At 39.4% G+C, this 17,965-nt stretch overlaps 1 protein-coding gene across 1 annotated transcript in view; it reads right to left on the reverse strand.

The window, feature by feature from the left end:
* alpha-Man-Ia (alpha-Mannosidase class I a) overlaps positions 1–17,648 on the reverse strand; it is a 42,737-nt gene extending 25,089 nt beyond the window's left edge. Inside the window, exon 1 of the mRNA XM_022074287.2 lies at positions 16,847–17,648. Within this exon, the coding sequence (XP_021929979.1) occupies positions 16,847–17,491 (645 nt within the window). The 5' untranslated portion in view covers positions 17,492–17,648. The remainder of the gene's footprint in view (positions 1–16,846) is intronic.
* Positions 17,649–17,965: the final 317 nt, after the last annotated feature.

A 17,965-nucleotide genomic window follows, 5' to 3' on the forward strand; every position in this document is an offset into this window, starting at 1 on the left:
AGCAAACAAGCTGGCAACTACTGGCGGGCTCTTCTAAAGACGATAATACACCTTCGGGTTCAACAAAATGCAGGGAAATTCTTCACCGGTTCAACAACTATCAGCTTCTCAAGGGCGACTAGCTGCTTGTAGTTGGTATCGTTTTCTGCTGTTAAATCCCTCGACTGACAAATAAATATTCTAAATATTGTCTACACTGTTTACTACATGCATTAAAGATTCGTAAAGCAGAATAATAAACAAGTAGTGAAAAAGGAATTAAACAAGAGTTTAAGATAAATTATGCTCTTTTTATGATATAATTATTTCAATCCAGTTCATACTAATGACAAATCAGATAAGACTGTGTAGTTAGTGTACGTAAACTACACACGATAAACAAGCCTTTGTCTGCTGCTCTGCAGTTCCTATTTTGTTCATCTGAGCAAGACAAAAATACCTTGAAGGTAAACATAAAGCTAGAATTCTGCCTTTAGCAAGGCGTTCTGTACACATTAATCGACAAGTATTATTAACAATTAAGCCTATTACGTAGTGTAAAAAATGTATCAGCAGTGTAGCATCCACAATGACTTAGACTGGCCATTCTTCCAGTCCAAGAACTACAATACGTTCAGTTGCACCGACAAATACGTTTCACTGAACCCGTCAAACAAAATTCTACATTAGTGATTCCCATTTTCCAGAATATGCTGTCTCGTTTTAATCGCCCACACCTCCAGCATAACGTGACCATCATCTCCAGCTACTAACAGATTTCTCACAGAACGTTGACTCCTCCGTTCAGTTATTGGCTTCTGCCAACATGAATGCTAATAGGTGTAATTAAGAAAGGTGACAATCCAGTGGTTGATGAACGCGTAAGTAAATTAGAAAAGGTGGTCCTGGCAGGCCTAATAGAAAAATTAAGTTAGCCTACGTAAGCCAGTTCCTGGCCGGATTCTTTGACACGACATGAGCACCGAAAAAATACAAACGAGAGTTGAAATTTGATTCGGTCGACGCTTGTGAAAGAATAACAAACCTTCGGCTTCTATAAAAAAAAACGTGAAATTTTATTAGCTGAGCGACTATAAACCTTAAGAAGAATTCTGCTGTGTGGGCATCAACAGTTATCATCACAGACAGAAAAGGTAAAGGTAACGTTATCCCTGTGCCCAACTAAGCAGTACGCCATGCACACACATGGGGAAGCACTCTTAACCTTGGCACTAGACGGGAATGGTCAGCATCATGTTCCGGCCACTTTACCCCGAGAAAAGAAGCACGGTATCCGTCGGACATGAGACTGGGTGGACCACAGTGCTGGTACGGACGTCGTGGTAAAGAGAAAAATCCTGCTCTGACAGGAATCAAACCCCAGTCGTCCGACCAGTAGCTTAGTCACTATACGTACTGCCTGACCAAACCGGGCCCCTAATATGAGAGACGTACGGCATCTAAAGAAACGCGCAATCGAGGGGTATATTTCTGGCATCGGAAATTACACAATTTCGCCTACTGAATGCCAGACAGTATTTTTCGACTTCTTCCACATTGAAACAAAGTTCAGCGCATGACAGAGATTATAATGTATAATTGTAAAACTGCGTGTGTATGGACATAACCTATGCTTAAACTGTACTGTTCATACTAGTTTCCATACTTCGTTATTATTTCGCTCATAAAACAAATGGAGGTTAACGTATAAAACACCTACGCAGAGTTCGAAATGCGACCAACAGACTAAATATACTGAGATTATTTTACTTAGTATCGCCAGGAACTTCAAAACTGGCAACTTATCGCTTCTCTCCACATGACCCCAAATTGATAACTTTACCATCATCGAGAGAGAGAGAGAGAGAGACGTGGCTTTTCAACTTACGCTACGAAACGACATTAAAAGCGATATCATCTTACGTGTTCCCAGGATGAAATCTCTTCTGCTATCGAGGTGCTAATATCTTTAAACAAAATTTCTATACGTCTAACATGGATATTATAAAAACACGTAGCCTAAACGCCTTATAGCGCCATGCCTACATTATGTGCTCCCAGGAAAACACACAAGATATAAATCCACTCTACCGGGCACATGGAACAAAGAGGCATGTCCAATTTGTCGGTACAAAGATAAAACTACTATAGCGGTATATAATTACAAAGGATGGTACAAGAAACACTGACTAAATTACAAAAATATCTAAATTGTCCATCAACAACCAGTGCAATTCCATTTTAGTAACCTCCTCTTCCTCCCATCATCATCACTCTCTCTCTCTCTCTCGTCATATGAATTATCATAATTCATCAACACATCTCTTAACAACTTCACTCAACTGAGGTGATGTCTGATCATGTGACGGGGCAATGTACATCAGGCCAGAACTTGTAAAAACGTCTACGTTCCTTATTTAACAATGTTCGCATAGTAACACCATGAATAAATAAAGATGACTTTACACTACCATTACCATTTAGTGTACTTAGGTGCACTGACCTCACTTTTAACAGTGCGGTAGTACAACCATCTGCTTTAGTCAACGCTGCTAATATCGAAGTACGCCACTGGATAAAATCCTGACTTACGATCCACTTAAGAACTACACTTTAATGTTATCCTCCAATCTCCCCGGTCTTTCAAGTAAACATTTTCCAATAAGTTTCAAAATGTGTATGGTATAACGATGTACACAATGACGCAATGCCCTCAAACAAATTAACTTTATACCACAGTTTATAAATTTAAACAACTTGTTGCGGGCTGGACTATCGAGATTCGATCCCCAGCAGAAATAAGATACTTTTCTCTTCGCCACCCCGTCCAGGCCACTCTGAAGCCTGTAGAGTCTTCTAGCCCAGTGGTATTCAACCTGGGGTACGCGAAGACATCTTACGGGGTACGTGAAATTTAAAAAATATATATATTATTTTATGATAAACACTGAATAATTAGTAATGTAATTTATTTATTTTTTTATAGATGTAGATTATATACTATGTATAACTTGAATTATACACCAACAACTTTGGGGGTACAAAGTTGAAGAGAAATTATATCTGGGGGTACGCGAACAAAAGAGGCTGAATACCACTGTTCTAGCCTACAGACAACGCGGATTCTCAGCCCGTTAATTCGCGGCCACAGAGTGAAGGCGATCCGCTGCCTTCACCTGCAGAGGTTAAGAATGCGCGAAGTTAATCTCCACTTCCCCACACGTCTTCATGAAATGGTGATTAATACAATTTATGCAAAAAAAAATCTCACTTAGGAAGTAACTTCATGAAATAAAGAAACAACTAAAGAAGAAACGAAGAACCATATCTGAGGCCCACCAAGTCTCATCTACAATGGGTACCTGGGCTCATTCCTAAGATGAATCTCACTACTTACTTCCACCTAGTGCCGAGGTTAAGATTATGTGAAACTACGTATATACCTCGCACTCCTTTACACTTCTTGATGGCGTGGGTTTTATGCGATGTCATTAATTTACCGTGACATTACTAATTATTATTATCATCATACTTCTGGCGCTTTGATAACGATTATCGACTATATCTTAATATAACCCAGCTATTGACTTTGCGGACAAATGGACAACGAAACACTGGCCTACACCAGACATCCTCCCTTCGACCTGAGTTCGTGTTACGCTTGTCCCATGTGAAGAGTTTCACAAAATAAACTGTTGCGTTAAAGTTCCTCTTTGCACAGGAGCGAGGGAAGATTAGCATTAGAATGGAATGTACGGTCATCATGATTCATGCTGTAACGGAACATACAGAAGCAGCGAAATAACGTTTGTCAACTCATTACAGTGGTACATCCCGTCTCACCGAGTAGTGCCAGTGGCGTACTTCGGAAACTGTCTTATTGACGTTAGAATACACACGCGACCTGGGCCTGTAGGTGACTATAAATCACGAAGTTTGGCATGTAAGGCCCTCACCTATTTACCCCTATTAAATTCACGTTTTTTAAAAAAAACACCCCACTTTGTCTTCAAACACTTGCCATCCTAAACAAACTAGTGAAATATGCCCGTCGAAATTCGAAATTCAATGGGAAGGACTTATTTAGTATTTTCATCCCTTACGAAATTTCTTCCTTCCCTTTATCCCTTTCATGCATAATCTTTCTTTACCTTCTCTCACGGTCCTTCCACATTCTTGTTATTTCAGTTTGTAAAAACAGAACATGCTGCCACTCAGCGACATTACTGATAACTTTTATATCACTCGTATGACGTCAATGTTTTCCCCGAGGTCATTTAAAATACCTGTTCTGTGCGCGCAAGCAATCATCATAACATAAAACTATCTTTCAACAAAAACAGATTTGCAAGTCATCGTGTCAGATCGTGGTACAACTATTTTAGGCGAACTTTGCAACAAATACGCGGTCGCTGTATCTGTCCGCAACACATAATATCATTATGAATGAATTTATCTCGATTAAACTGTCACCACCATTGTAACTTGTCACTACAGATACAGCGATTTAAATAGATTTCAGCCGATTTATTCTACATCCTTTCCAACTCATTTGCAATCATCCTCCCATCCGACGCTACACACCCTATACATTGGTAAAGAATCTTTAAATAAAAATAATAATTTCCTCTGATTTTAATGTTGATAAACCAATCACTCAGTATCTGTTTATATAAACTAATTATCATTTCCAATAAGGCGACTGCAACTTATCAGAATTTGAAGACAATGTGTTTCGTACAAATGAATAACTGGAATCCACAACATGACACTGAAATACAATTTGAATGTAACCTTGTTTATTCTGGTAAAACTCTTAGGAATTAATCTCCTAACGTTGCCTAAATAATTAGTAAATAACTGGCCTGATTCGTTTGCAAATATCTACACGTGCAGTTAATTTACACACATACATACACGTACATATAACTAAGATCAGTGATGGGCCACGTATCGGATGATCCGGATTCTATTTCCAGCTGGGGTATTGTGCAGTAACACGCCAAGAACGTATATTATACGCAGCCAGCCTTCCATCTAATGCGTAACACGGCCCTGTCCCCCAAGAAGTGTAAATGGCCAAAGCGTGAATCTAATCACTCACGTCTCTACTCTTCCGATGTCGAAGACGTGTAAAGCTTCACACGGACGTCTCTTGTGCTTAGACAGAGATATGACATATAACTAAGGTACACGATTTAAGATTTACGATCGTATAAGATCAGATGCTTCCCTGGGGAGTGAATGCAATTAAAAGTATTTTCGAGCGATCAGCCGCGTAAACACAGAAAGCATACCCAACGTTTCGGAGACTGTATCTGCCTGCATAGTCACGGTTCATGTGATGAGTGACACGACTGTCTGTTGGTTTATAAGTGCATCACCCTGTAGGAATGTACGCCTATAGTTCTAAAGCATCCTTGTACTTAAAACTTCTTTCTTTCGACAGTGTAAATATTACTAATTCCTTTCATCATCTAATGTCTCACACAATTCGAGATTTTAGGGTTTCTTTGCGCGCAGCGTTGTGTAATATAGCGCAAACGGAGAAAAACAAAACCATATGCAAGACCGTGTCGAGGTCTGGTATTTTACTTTCCGCTTCAGTGCTATGTGGTTTGAAACACTGCATTACGTAACTTCCCGTCAATGTTATCACGGTCTGTGCATTAAAACATTCTGGACTAAAACACACTTTCGGATATTACTTCTCAAGTTTTCCTAAAACACGAATTATAAGACGACGACGTAAACAATGTATCCCAATTATTGCAATAATAGTTGTAGGCCTTGTACTTTGCTGTAATAACACGTTCTAGTCTCGTACGTTATGTACTGAATGCCTACCTGATGATGGTTTGCTTGAACCGAAACATAAACCGGTAGTCAAAATAAATATTAAGCAGGTATTAAGTATTTTATCAACTTCATTTGTGTTATGGTGGGTCAAACAGGTCAGGTAAGTTACACAAACAGGATGCAATCTATGATAATTAAGAACGCTTACAAACAGCAAGAAATCAGCGTATCTTGGGAAACGAAGATAAATTTACACTGGCCTTTGTAATTTGTAAGCTACAGAAAGAGTTGAACAGTGAATCAGATTTGCCTGCTTCAGTTTTATCAGACTATCCTTCTGTATGAAGCGCTTTCTTCTGCTACGTATAAAGACGTTAACAGATTCTTCATTCGTTTTCCAAAACATAAAGAAGGAAAAAAGTACGTATTAGTGTTATCTTGAATTACAATCTCAATCACGTTTTCCGAAATGCGCTCTCGTTTTATACAACGCTAGTCAACAGCAAACTTTTGTTTTTATTTTCTGTGGCCTTAAATACCTGACAGCTAAGCCTATATGTAGTACTACTTTCAAGTGCCCATTGCAGCAGGCTGTTTTTATTTTTCTTCAAAGCTACTGCAGCCTAAAACCAGGGGTCACTACCACATGATCGCGTGTACTTGGTGCCCTCGGAAGGGTCTGTGGGTGGGTATCTGGCAGAATCTGAAAATATTCATAATAATTTAATAAACAGCCACTCACTGATGATCGCAAAGCACGTGGTAACCTCCGCTCTGAGAGCAGAACCTCTGTCCATTGCAAACGTCAATGTGAAGTCTCGTCCACGGAACACAGGTTGTCAGAAGCGATTAACTATCCTCTGCTTAACACAAATAATCCTGTGACGTAAACAAAACACACTGTTCATTTCATATCAAAAATAAGAAGACCCTGACAACGACGAATTTCTTGAAAAATAGCAAAGCCATACATTCTGGTCTGTGAAATATTTTCCTTTACTTAGCCACCTGAGTCCAGTTTCCACGTGTATTTATTTCTGTTCTGCACAGACCTCGCCAAAGTCCGAGGCCCGTTGCGACATCTAGCAACATAGTCTTTCACGACAAAAGACGAGCTTGCACCAATATTTGAAAATCAAAGACATTTTATAAGATGTCAACACGCCCAATCTCTGTGCCTACTAGAAGTATTGGTGACGTGGCTGTGAAGATAAAAGTTCCAATACTTATATCGCTTCACTGGACGATTATCAAAGAAGAAATCAGTGCAGTGATGCTTCTGTGACATGTAACGATAAATACTATAAAGGAATTACGTAACCGTGTTATAAATGATAAGATAGTAGCAATGACAATCATTCGAGTGTTATTTTTGGCCATGACCAACGTCAGGAACATTCTGCCTTTCAAATTATTGACACCTATATGCCATGAAGATGAGGTCTTTACTTGAAATATGTCGCTAGGCCCAATATTTATATTTTACTTCAACTGACAACATATAATAAATTATATACAAATATAACCGGGGTAGCTCAGTCAGTATAGTAACTGGCTACGGACTGGACAACCGGAGTTCGATCCCCGACGGGAAGGCAGAGGACTTTTCCTCTAACCTCTGGGTCCAGATCAGTTCTGGAGCCCACTCAGCCTCCTATCCAATGGGTACCGGGGTCCTCTCCGGTGGGTAAAGCGCGGACGGGGCGTGGGCCTCCTCTCTCCCCCCAAGCGCCAACATCGCGTATAGTGGGGCAGCTTTACTTTACAAACATAACAAATGTGTGCAGCCTGCCTTCGAACCATTTTTAACAATTTGCCATTGAAATGTCCAACAGATTTATAAATTTTACAGCATTATTCTTAGTTCGTACCTCTACACTTGCGTGTTCCGTGCTTTTAATTTTAAAAACGTCCACGTTCGGTATCACGACCTTCACACAGCCCATACACTAAAGATCCAATATTGGGCAAAATTAAAATAACAACAGAGAAGATGAAGATGGATGTCTTCAGGGGTGATGCGCCATGTAATCTGGTAGAAAATTACCGACGTTTCGGTGTGATTAGTCGTCAGGGCGATAAGTGAGGTAATAAGAACCTCTGAAACGCCTGCCAATTTCCATCATAATACACCGTGCAACATCCCCGAAGACAGACATATTCCTTCTCGTCGCCGTGAGAACCTGAAATCTCACCATGAAAGAAGACACCTACGATCGCGTGAGAAAGAAAAAAACCCTGCAAGATCGAATTCCATGTCATGGATTTCTAATACGAAAAGACTTAGATTCGATCTCCAAGAATCAGTCGTGTCTTGATCTCTCTTCCTTTTGCCAAACACAGCCACGTTTTCGTGACTTCTTGCAGCACACCGACTTGGGAAAGTGCCGTCAGTAAACCTCTGCGTTACAGTGAAATGTTACTCAGACTGTACCTTGAAATAGCCAGAATACTGATAACATTACCAGAGAAGTAACCGAAAGGGTCCGATGTCTCTCAACATTAAGATTACAATTACAGCAGATTTATAAATATAAAGACTTACAGCGAGGTCATGACACATAGGTACAGATCAACCTGTGATCCTATAGCCACTGTATTGTATTGTATTGTATTTATATATTTCTAGCACAGGCTATACAGCGTCGTGACAGGACTGGTGAATAATGAATTGGAAAGGATATGGAAGGGAGCGGTCGCGGCCTAATTTAAGGTACTATCTCGGTATTTCCTTGAAAGAACTGAGCACTTGTAAAGCGATTTACAAGTACATGCAAACGCACATAAAATGTTTGTCTTTGTGCAATGCAACTTCCAACCGCAAATCGGGTGGAGTGGACAGTCGACGACATTCGTGGTCAAACGCCTCTGGAAAATATTCTTTCACCGGAAACATCGAGTAGGAATGTCATGCCGTATGTGCGGTGGCACTGTTTCGTTTCGAATCAGCTGCAGTGGCATCAGATGACCTCGGTGGCCAAACATCACAACCAATTATTCTTTCACAGAAACACAGCGTAGAAATGTCATGGAAACAGTAGTAGTTTCAACGTAACTCTCCAATAAACGGGTAAAAGCATCACAGTAGCATCTTATTCAGTATAATTTTCACCAAACTTAAGACTAATAAGGAGGCGTATTAGTTTTATAAACTTTACAATCGCCATTCATTTCAGCGGCACACATTTTCGTCGCAATCCTCGATGAAGATTGTTAACAGATGATATTGTTCTTCCGAGTTCTGACGTCGTGTACATTCGCAGGCAGACATCTACGAGTCTACACAGTGTCAAAACCCAGAACATCGCCATCCTCACTGCCGTGTGAACCTTCAATCTTGCAAGACCGAATAAATTTACTTCGTTCTGGGTAAACTTCATCCCGTCACTCTACGCCCACTCAGTTTTCCTTTGGTCTGCTTCATTACAACTATAAAGCTCCAGCTTAAAGTACTAATAAGCAATAAGTTGTGTGTAAACTCGAGATTAAATTAAACACAATGGTAGGAACTCTGACCGCCAAAAGCTTGCGACTGCAAACTTCGACGTTTGAGTTTAAAAGAGCCGAAGAACTACATTCTTACGCTCGAAATGGGGCTTCCTACGTCATACGCAGGCGGGACCAGGAATTGTTAAACCACAACGCCAGTATAAATTTGTGAAGAGAACATTTCAAGTGCCCCTCCCGGGGATCAAAACCGAGTTGTCAAATCGCAGCCATTCACTTTACAGAACTACAATAATGCGAAGAAACCACGAAATTGTAAACAACCTTTACAATTATTAAAGTCCTACGGATGCGATAAAACTGCAATCAATCTATGCCACACATCTAGTGGTTACAAAAAAGATTCTTAAATCTGCCTCATTCGTGCCAACATAGTTTGCAGGCCACTGTTAATTAAAATCCTAGCACATTCGGACAAAGGACAACAGCTTACTATGTACAGGACATAACTTCTCACGAGGCCCGTTTATACCTTGGTCGTGCCTGATGAAGTAGGCGTGCCACTACAGCACTGCACACCGACACTTGCAGCAGTGGCGGTGGAGTACAAAACCGGTTACCGGAGGAATGTTCCTCAGTACTCCGCTGTAATAACTCTGCAAAGATTGTACGTTTATTGTATGATGGTCCACATTTCAAATTATCGAACTTCTACGACAGAATCAAAACTGCGGAAACTTTACGCAAACAGAAGATGGCGTTGGTAAACTTCTACCAGACTACACGGCGCTATAACCCCGAACACAGCCATCTTCGAACCCACCGCCGTGAAAACCTCAAGTCCTACTTTATACAAACAGCCTATAAGATCTGAGGTCTGCATGCGGTAAAATTACGGATTGTGCTTTTCAGGGTTATGATGCCATGTACCGCACGCGGTCACCTACAAGACTACACAGAGTAATAAACCAGAAAACTACGATACGAAAGTCACATCAAAAATGTCTGAAACAGGGGTGTCCACAGACAAGTTCTGCACGATTTGCTGCAGCAATGTAAAACATGTACAATTATCTCCATAGCTTAAAAATTTATATCTGTAGCTACCTTTTATATTCACAGAGATTGTTTTACAACAGACGCAATATGTAATAAGCTGTACTATCAGAAGCTAACTTCTTTATAATCTGTAAGGCGTTAAACTTAATCTAATAAAACATGGTTCCTGTTGCATTGACAAATAGACGTACTATAACTGTTCCATTAATTGGCGGTGCTAAAACAGTAGCAGGAATTCTAATTAGGTCATATCCGAGTAATAAAATAAAGATTACAGTGATTGCACACAGAAGTTGCTGGTAATCATGACAATGCTACACTCAATGTTCATCTGATGATTCTGATGCTACACCAGTATCATGGAAAGACATTTTTTAAAAGTAAGTACGGTGTATTTTCTCCTAACTGAATAGGGGCAGACAGATTTGATAAAAATTATTAACAGATAAACTGTTAAATGGCTGGAGTAGACATACGACACCAATTAGAGGCAGTACGCTGGTTTCCTTTTATTTGAAAACGTTTGCGGCTTCCCAATATGGACGTAAAAGAACTTAAAATTAATGGGTAACTTACATTTACAATCTACGGTTATACCATTTTCATGTTTCTAACTGCAGAAACTATCACAGAATGTCCACATTTTTTCGAAGTTTTCTTTTCTCTTTTCTGGGAAACAGTATCAACAAACGGTACGTAATTTCAAACGCTCTCTCATATCCTTAGAAACTTGTCTTAGCATAAGGAAGAAAATACAGGCTAACGATTGCTTAATTATGAAACCGACTCGCACGAGATTAATCTACACCTCACAGGATTTGAAGTTTTCACCGCGGGAAGTTCGAAGATGGCTGTCTTCTGGGTTGTAAAATCCACAAAACTGCCATCTTCGAAATCACACCTCACCAACTAAATATGAATTTAAGGCACTCCAGATAGGAAAGCGCCAGGACGGAAGTTTTAGTAGTGATACAGCAGTGCAGCCTTCATCATTATGTTTCACAACTTCTGCATTACACAATTCTGCATTATCTGAACAGAACCAGCCTGGTCAGACAGTCCACAATATCATATTGTAGCTTCTAGAACCTCTCCCCCAATCCACATTACAAACACCAAGGTCGTCAAAGAAGGAATGCCCACAGAATACAAAGCCCCGTGAGCCCGGCTCGTTAGGCAACACATGTTTCAAAGTTACAATATTTCCGTTTCTCATTCACAAGCCACGGAAACGATTTGCAGCAGATGGAAAAATGTTTACGCACCTCAAAATATTTTGACAGTGTATTCACCCCCAGAGAAACTGCTATGATGCATTCCACATCAGTGAGCGTTCTAACTTCAGCGAGATCTGAATGGGAGACCAGAAGCATCATTTCCTTTTTCTCAGTCGACCAACAACCTGTGACGACTGTTGAAAAAAGTTCATTGTACAACATCCGAAAAAGTGTATCTACACCCGTTTTATGCCTTTCATACTTCGAAAATATCCACTACAATGAAAAGCTGCAATTCAAATTTAAATTCCGTTATGCCAGAACTGCTCTATGAAAAAATTAGCGCATAATTATTTAAATAAACACCTTTTCTGCTGACGAAAGACATTAAATTATTCCCACGTCATTTCTAACATGTTATTAAAATATTTTAGTTTATATTCCTTGACTGCCTCTGTGACTCCTCCTACAAAATGTTCGACTGCTTAGAAAAGTCTGTATACAGTTGTGCCGTGCCACGGTGGTCTAGCGGTTAGAAGGCTGGCCTTGTAATTCTGGGGTCTCGGGTTCGATTTCCGGCGGTTCCCGAATTTATAACTTGTGTTGGGCAAGGCCGTGGTCTAGGCAACACGGAGTTTTCCTCCGGGGGCTTACCCGGTTTCTTCGTGGCATCCCAACAATTACTCCATTCACACACAGAAGAAGGCAATGGCAAACCACTTCTGGATCATCTGCCAAGAACGTATATGAACAGGTCCCAATCCGAGAAAAGGATGGAAGGATCCTGTTCATATGGACCTGTCGGCAGACAACACTACAAAATAAAAAAACAGTTGTGCCACCAGAGGGAACCCCAACTTCGTACTTATCAATTTCCTGCAATCAGTAGGCTTAATACCAATACAGGGGGGCCCCAAACGTCTGAGGTGGGAGCGTCACTAGCGCTACTGAAAAGATTGTAAAATTTTTCGGAAAACTTTACAACTTTGTTAAGGGTTCTCATGGTTTTCCTTAGTCTGTTGAAGAGAAGTGCAGAATAGTCCTTGAAATATGCTTTAACCGCACCCTTCCATATCATTACTGCATCGTTCCCACCTCATTATCTTTTATTCGAAGCTGAAACAACGCCGTTACGTAATCCAAGAATTGGATTATCGTCCTGACTATAAGGCGTTCAATAGTAATGAAAATATAGAACTAAATTATAAATAATCATTCCACATTTAAGGTAAAGTTGGCTACGCCATGAAGACATATGAAGACATGAAGTCCACGGTACTAGACTGTAGCCAGCTCGTTGCTGGAGATAAATAAAAGGTTAAACTGTATAATTCGAACTTGAAACTGAAATAACTTACAACCCTCTTACAGCGCATCAGCTTGTTCCAATTCAGAATTAACCCCTCAAACCGTTCCGACATCTGGTAGGACTTTTGGGTTGTTACAACTCAGAAGATAGCTATATAGCTATCTTCGGACTCACCGCCGACAAAGCCTCAATCCTACTAATCTGATAGGAGTATTGGACCGGGAATCGGTCCATCGCAAACCGACAGCACAACACAAATGAACAGCCGAAACTCGAACCTACGCTCCCAAAGCTAGGAAGTTAAAAGGCACAGCTGCCGCCTTTGTCGACAAATAATTAAGAACTGGTTGCACATGAAGATTGAAAATAATGTTATAGGAAAGCAGCACCAAGTTTTGATGCAGACCTACAAAACCGAGCAGGTAATTCTGAGAAAGAAGCAAACAGAAAGCAAGGACAGAAGATGGGGTTGGACAGCACAAGGTGTTCACTGAGCAGCATATTCTCGAGCGACCCTGAAGTGCACAAAAAGTTTCGAATTGAGTTCTAAGGGAGTTTTATTCGAGAAAAAAAAATACAATGGATCTGAGAGTATGCGACAGCAGGAGGAAGGATGTTCCCTTCTGGAGGTCTCTCACGTTATAGGTGACGAATACAGTCTATTAATTCTGCTGGCACTGATGGAATGCCAGTTTCTCTTTCTCTATTCTACATCTTTTGCTGTTGTTGTTGTTGTTATTCCGCTTCAGTTGTTTGTCTGTACCGCACCCACCAACCAACAAGAATGATTTATTTGGTAGTGAATACCTCTAGATGTTCCATACAAATTAGATCACTCGTGCACAGTACATACAACCGAGACTTGTATACTCTTACATGTGTACCGCACCGAGCCAGAATACGAAAAAAATGCCAAGGTATGTGAGAGTGCGGCAAGTATTGTTCTTGTCGAAGTTCCCATGGTTGTTTCCTCAAGGTCATGGGAGTATACTAAACAGGCCTACAAGACAAATTATTTGGAAACTACAAAACTGCTTCCCCCCCCCCCTCAGTCAGGGAAAATTTAACTTAAAGTGCAACAAAGCAGCACACAAAAATTAAAATCAACTTATCTTTGCTTAATTATAAAAGCTGCAAAACCTTTTACAGTAAACATGTTTTGCTGCATTGTACATAAATACATGCACATACATATCAGGCCATGGATGAGTGAGCATTGTTTTGTTTCAGTGTTTCCTCAAAGCTGCAGATGTAAATTAAAATTAGGCAACACTGCATAATAACAAACTAAAATAATTACTTGTCTTTGCTTAATTAAAGAATAACATACTGCAATCTCAATTTATATAAAACATAAACCATCTCTTACTCAAAACAAGAATATATATCTTACAGACTGCACAGAAAGTGGCAGTAATTTCATCATATTTTCTTTTTGTTGTTCATTAAACTTAATTTTGCATCATAGTACCTCTGTGCCAAAATATGCCACCAATGACATTTCTGAGGAAAACCTGGAAAGACAGTGACAGTTTCAATGTAGGAGGTAAAAATAATACAAAAAGAAAAGTCTAATTTGACAAGTCTAAAAAAAGTAAGACATATATTATGTATTCTGTCAAATAAAGCATTTCACTAGATTCTATTGTTTTTATTGTAAATTTACCCTCATAAAGGTTGCAAGAATATATTTATGTATAAATTCTGGCTCAGGCAATGGATTCTGATTAACAAAATATTTTTATCAAGGCTTTATTACCGACTTACTCGTTCTATTGCAGACTCTTCATCTGTTTCATGTCTGTGCTACTCTTAATTACACAACTGTGTCAGAAGGACTGCAAGTTATCTAATGATGCTGTATATTTCACGGCACAATTGCAACCTGAAGGGACCTATCAAACCCACAAAAAATATTTAGGATAGCAAATGACCTGGGCAAGAACCAAACTAAGCTCTTGTTGAATACAAGCCGGGAGGATCGCTACTTGAGAAAACTTGCTCAGTACATTTGTGCTGACCTGTGTTAGTGTGATGACATTATCCTCTAAAATTGTGAGATGATATAGGTATACATATCCTGAATAAATATATAACATGCCTGAGATAAGGCATGCTAGAAGGCCACAATATAAAAACTGTTGGTAAGAAAATTATAATTACCATTGTAAATATGAATTATGGCAAAAACATGGCTGAATAAACCAATGAATAAATAAACATAATTATCTTACAATATGCTCAAGCCATTTCATATTTTCTCACCCTTAAATCCAAGAATGAATACAGAATTAGTATTATTGCTTTATTAAAATAATTATTTTATGTTACTGGTATCATATTTAAAAAATAGTTTACTTCAAGCAGTGACATAAAAAATATAAATATTTCACAAACTGTCTAGTCTACAGAATATTATTAATAGAGTAGATATTAATGAATAAATACAAATTTTAACAGCAAAGCCATTCTGTAAATATTTCATTTAAGATGCAGCCCTTTGTGTTACATGAATAATGTTCACATGCCACTAAATTTCTGTTAACAATTAAGGATGTGATATTGAGTCCAACAGGGAAATGTTCCCCTGGCTTAAAGATGAACAGGGTACAAAGCTGACCACTCACCTCCATGCCCCTACACACCTTGAAGTAATAATATGAAGCAAGTTACTTTCATCTACTCAAAAGAATAAAAACAATTAAAACAAAAGATAACAGATAGAAGTCTCAACAGCCAATCATAAACAAGTTAAAACTTATTACATTCTGTATACAAAACATGTTTCTACTCTTGTTGAAACTACAGATTTAAAGTTTCCATAAAACATCTGAACAATAACAATCCATATCAATGGCATCACTTGTGAGTCCTGTAACCACCTCAAGTATGAAGTGATCCTTGCTTGTGCTAGATCAGGGTGAACACCTAATATCCCCAGACATTCTTGGTGTAAAAAGCAGTCAGAACCATTGTGTTATGGTCTATCCATGTCTGCTGTTGCAGTGTCCCTATGAGGTCAATAACCAGCACAACCAAGTCACTGATGTACAACAATGAGAACCATGTCCCACTGTTGTGATGTGGTTGCACAACAATAGGAACTGTGGCCCCATGTGGAACACATGTTGTGTATGTGGCATGAATGTCTTCGCACTTTCCTCTCTGGATTAAATTTCAATCACTTAACATGTTCCTACACAGGGATAATAAAATATCCAGATGACTGTAATGAATCATTCTCTGGCTTCCAGCTGTGTCAGGTGGTTGAATGGATAAAACAGCAAAGTTTTGAGAACCATCTTCATCCTTGTCTTCCGGGAATCAGTGCCCTGATGGTTCTCTAAACACTGTTTTCTCCATTCAACCACCCGACACGCCTGGTAGCCAGAGAATAATTCATTATACTTAGTCGCCGTGAAAGCTTCAGACCATACATCCAGATGACTCTTCGATATCTCAAAATATTATGCTTGTATAATAACGTTTCATTAAATTTGCCTCCCATATGGGTATAAGATAACTTTATATTTTACATTTAATCAAGTTAATATGCTTTAAAAATTATGTGCTTAAAAATACATGATTAAGCATGTTGTCACTTGCCTGCCAGGCATTTTATTTTAAGATTAATTACACAAAAAGCAGAAATCAGCTACCAATTACATGAAAAACAATATTAAACACTCAACATGGCACAGCTCATAAGCACATGCAAAACAATGCAGAAATTTGATACTCCAGCCAAAGAACAACTTCCTGGAAACTTTGAAACAGAACAATAAACAATATCAGCTAAGATTTCTGTCTTCTGGGTTATTGCGCTGTGTAGTCTGGTCGATGTTAACCAACGTTTCAGAGGTCATACTGCCTCCGTCATCCTGATGACGGAGGCAGTATGACCTCTGAAACGTTGGTTAACATCGACCAGACTACACAGCGCAATAACCCAGAAGACAGAAATCTTCATATTCACCGCTGTGAGAACCTCAAGTCTTACACAATATCAGCTAAAATAAATTATGCAACAACATACCTCTTTCACTTTAAGCCTTCTTTCACGGGCTACTGGATCAGGGTCTTCTCCACCATTTGTGTCTGGATAATGATCACTTGGTGCTGGAGGAATGGTGACAATCTTATTATAAGGTGGGACAGAAATTTCTTCTACCACAATTTCAACTTGTTTCAAAGAAGCACTGGTTCTTTGTGATGAACTCACACTCAATGCAGGATTTGGTTGATCTATTATATCCGGTCTTTCTAACACCTTTTGGTTTCTCATTTTATCAATTTCCATATCCTCTTCAATTTTGGCCAACAGTTTTGCCTTGTCTTCAATTTTATGAGGATCTGGATGTTCAATATCGTCATGTCTAATTAACTTACCCCCGCCGGGAATTTCACTAAATTCGTCACCGTGCGGTGGAGCAGGTATTAATAAGTCTGGTCCTGCCTTTTGCATATGTTTATATACATTATACACACTGTTCACCGTGTTCGAGCCACCCCGGAATTCTGGCAAGAAAAAGAATGCTCCGAAACACACCACACCAAAAGTCAAGAACACTAAAAGAATTAAATACTTCTCTCTTGGCCTAAACGACCGCCGAGAAAACGACGGTACCGGAACACCATTTACAAACCGCTGGTATGTAGGGATAATACCAGTAGATGCCATTTTTCACAAGTTTTGACAGAGTTCAAAAAACATACACAAACCTCCTGTCGCCATTCGAAAAACTGTGTCAAATTGTCAACATCAGACACACTGCCATCTTGGTTTGTGTGTAAAGTCCAGATCATAAATCAGAATGGGAGGAGCTCTACAAGGCAGTGAACAAGTAGCAGTAGCACAGTCAGTGCAACAGCAAAGAGGGAAATAAGCCACACACTATTGCACACCCTGACTGATCCTACAAATAGTTCTGTAATTGTTATAAGATGGCAGCAGGGCCTAAGTTATAAAGCAACTCCGGTGTCAAAATTCAAGCATACATAAATCTTTGTTTGGATAGGGATAGATGGCCTATAAATCGTTGTGGCCAGCGACAAAAAAGGATTAAAGACACCTCACACTTGCTTCACAGCATTTAAATTAAATGCAAATACGAGAAGGGTGTTTGATTAAAATGCAATTTGTCAAATATTCTTG

This window comes from Zootermopsis nevadensis, unplaced genomic scaffold, assembly GCF_977971745.1.
Source record: "Zootermopsis nevadensis isolate Lab colony 2312 unplaced genomic scaffold, Znev_1.0 Znev_ptg000028l, whole genome shotgun sequence".
NCBI classification, from domain to species: domain Eukaryota; kingdom Metazoa; phylum Arthropoda; class Insecta; order Blattodea; family Termopsidae; genus Zootermopsis; species Zootermopsis nevadensis.